The sequence below is a fragment of the Cupressus sempervirens genome, chromosome 2, assembly GCF_028749045.1.
Source record: "Cupressus sempervirens isolate cs-2001-9-10 chromosome 2, ASM2874904v1, whole genome shotgun sequence".
NCBI classification, from domain to species: domain Eukaryota; kingdom Viridiplantae; phylum Streptophyta; class Pinopsida; order Cupressales; family Cupressaceae; genus Cupressus; species Cupressus sempervirens.
Genome location: NC_143119.1, coordinates 247,352,376 through 247,354,623, shown reverse-complemented (window position 1 = coordinate 247,354,623; position 2,248 = coordinate 247,352,376). Strand labels below are relative to the sequence as shown.

At 37.2% G+C, this 2,248-nt stretch overlaps 1 protein-coding gene across 1 annotated transcript; it reads left to right on the top strand.

Annotated features, from left to right (window-relative positions):
- Nucleotides 1-779: 779 nt before the first annotated feature.
- On the top strand, nt 780-1,700 carry LOC149571968 (heavy metal-associated isoprenylated plant protein 39-like). Its single transcript, XM_089813353.1, has 3 exons — nt 780-920; nt 1,006-1,081; nt 1,184-1,700. The coding sequence occupies exons 1-3, from the start codon at nt 909-911 to the stop codon at nt 1,546-1,548; spliced, it is 453 nt and encodes a 150-aa protein (XP_089669479.1). The 5' UTR covers nt 780-908; the 3' UTR covers nt 1,549-1,700.
- Nucleotides 1,701-2,248: the final 548 nt, after the last annotated feature.

Sequence of the window (2,248 nt, the reverse complement as noted above, 5' to 3'; positions counted from 1 at the left end):
TTTTTATGTTGTATTTATAAAAGAAATAAAATATTGTTAAATTTAATTTATTTATTTATTATAATTATTAATTTTAAACTATTTCATTTCAATTTTTTAAATTTTTTTTTTTTCAAAATCAATTAGAAATCTTAAATATGTTAAATATAACTATGCAAAAATATTATTTTATTTTTTAATGTACTAAATTATTAATTGAATTTCATAATATAATTAATATAATAATCAATTAATTTAATCTTATCTTTCAAGCAACTAATTTTTCTTTAAAAAACTTATTACTTCTATAAAATAAACAACATTTATTTTATTTCTATATTACTATATATTTAAAACAAAAAAATTAATTGCATAAGTTTTGTCATTTATGAGTTTGGTTGATATTAATTGTAAAACGCTGGATGGCGGAGGAGATGGCGGAGGGCGGCGTCTGACAACATACGCCGCAGTGGAAGGGACCTTTGTACCTGCGCCTGCCGTTTGTACTGCGCCTGCCGTTTGTACCTGCGCCAAGTAAAGTTGGAGTCGTCGGAGAAAGGATGGAGGAGGGCCCGGCCGGTGCAAATATGTTGCACCGTAGCCGGTGCCGCTCTCGAGTGCCAAGCCAAAAAGACAATGCGAGTGCCTTCAGGGAAGCTGCTTTCTTGTACGGATCAGACATTCGCAAAAGCAGAGTTTGAAAAAATTATCCAGTCTAAAACTTCTGCATCTACCCCTGAAGCTGTGTTTGAGTCTCTTACCACGATCCTTCCATTCCGCATATTCTCTCCTTTCCCTCTTTATAAAACCCCCTTATGCCCTTCCAATTTCCTGCATTCGCAGTTGTGTGCACCGCAATTCATTTTAAATTCTTTACATTCTGCTAAAGATTCTCATTGCTTAAAGATTTTGTAGTTCTCAATCGCTCCATGGCAGCCAAGGTAATAATTTTCCTTCATTTCAGTGAGCTCACTCCAAATTTTAGGTGAAACTTGTAATCAGGTAACTAATAGTTGTGTTCTGCAGAAAATAGTGCTAAAATTGACCATCGATGACGAAAGCGGCAAGAAAAGGGCTCTCAAGGGAGTTGCAGGTGTCCAAGGTAAGAGATTTCTTCCTAGTACCTACTCGTTTTCAAACCCTGAAATTACTAATTTATTTTGCTGGAAGATCTGATGAATGGTAATGCATATTTGTACTGCAGGGGTGGATTCAGTGACGGTGGATATGAAGGAGAAGAAGATGACTGTGATCGGGGAAGTGGATCCCGTCTGTTTGACAACCAAACTCAGGAAATTTGGCTTCGCAGAGTTGCTGAGCGTGGGACCTGCGAAAGAGGAGAAAAAGCAAGGCGAGAAAAAGGAGGGCGAGAAGAAAGAGGAAAAGAAAGAGGGCGAGAAGAAAGGTCAAGGCGAGGCAAAGAAGGAAAACCAAGCAGAACCTCCAAAAGTTGTGTATATACCGATGACGTATACATATGACTATAGACCAATGTATGAATATACTGTTGCCAGAGAAGAATACAGTGTTGTGAGAGATGAATATCCTAATGCTTGCGCTATCTGTTGAGTGTGCTTATAAACAGCCCCGGTTTGTAAATTTAAGGCAGTTTTATTTGAATATGCAGAGCAGAGCAGCAGGGCATGAAATAGGGGTTTTAAGTTTTGGGACAACCTGATTTGTACCGAAATGCGATAAAAAAATTAAGTTTCCTTTTGCTATGGCTTGTTTTAAATTTATCGAAAGGGTTGTGGGGAAGTTAATTTCTTCGAAGCAAATCCCTAATAAAGAGAATGTAATTTCATATCCGAACAGTTTTTGCGTTAGGTCCAACTGTTGTTCAAAGAAGATCGACGAAGTGAAAAAATGTATTGCGATCAGCGAATCATTTGACCTGCCTTTTTGGCTTCTTTAAATCCGCCCACACCTGGGAAAGAAAAAGAGGTTGAAAATCCACCGAAGTCCAACTCATTACAGCGAAACCCTTAACAGGATTCGAACCCTTACCACCCATTGAAAATTTTAGTTTAGTTCAAATATGGTAGCGCTACAAACTAATATTGTTAGGATCAGTGGAAGAAAGCCTGCGCAGGCGTTAAACCCTTACGTTGTTTAGATTATATTCCCCCAAGATCAAATCAAATCAAATCATACCGTAGTTTACAAGATGCAAGTCCTTGCAGAAAGCAGTCCACGAACCATTTTTCTTATAGAATCCATCAGCTTTACTCTTCTAAGATTTGATTTTGAGTGACTTCTTTAATCCCAT

Excerpts from the sequence above, each read along its gene's own strand:
- LOC149571968 (XM_089813353.1), top strand. Across the intron at positions 1,082-1,183 it reads GGGAGTTGCAGGTGTCCAAG|GGGTGGATTCAGTGACGGTG; the intron begins GTAAGAGATTTC and ends TTTGTACTGCAG.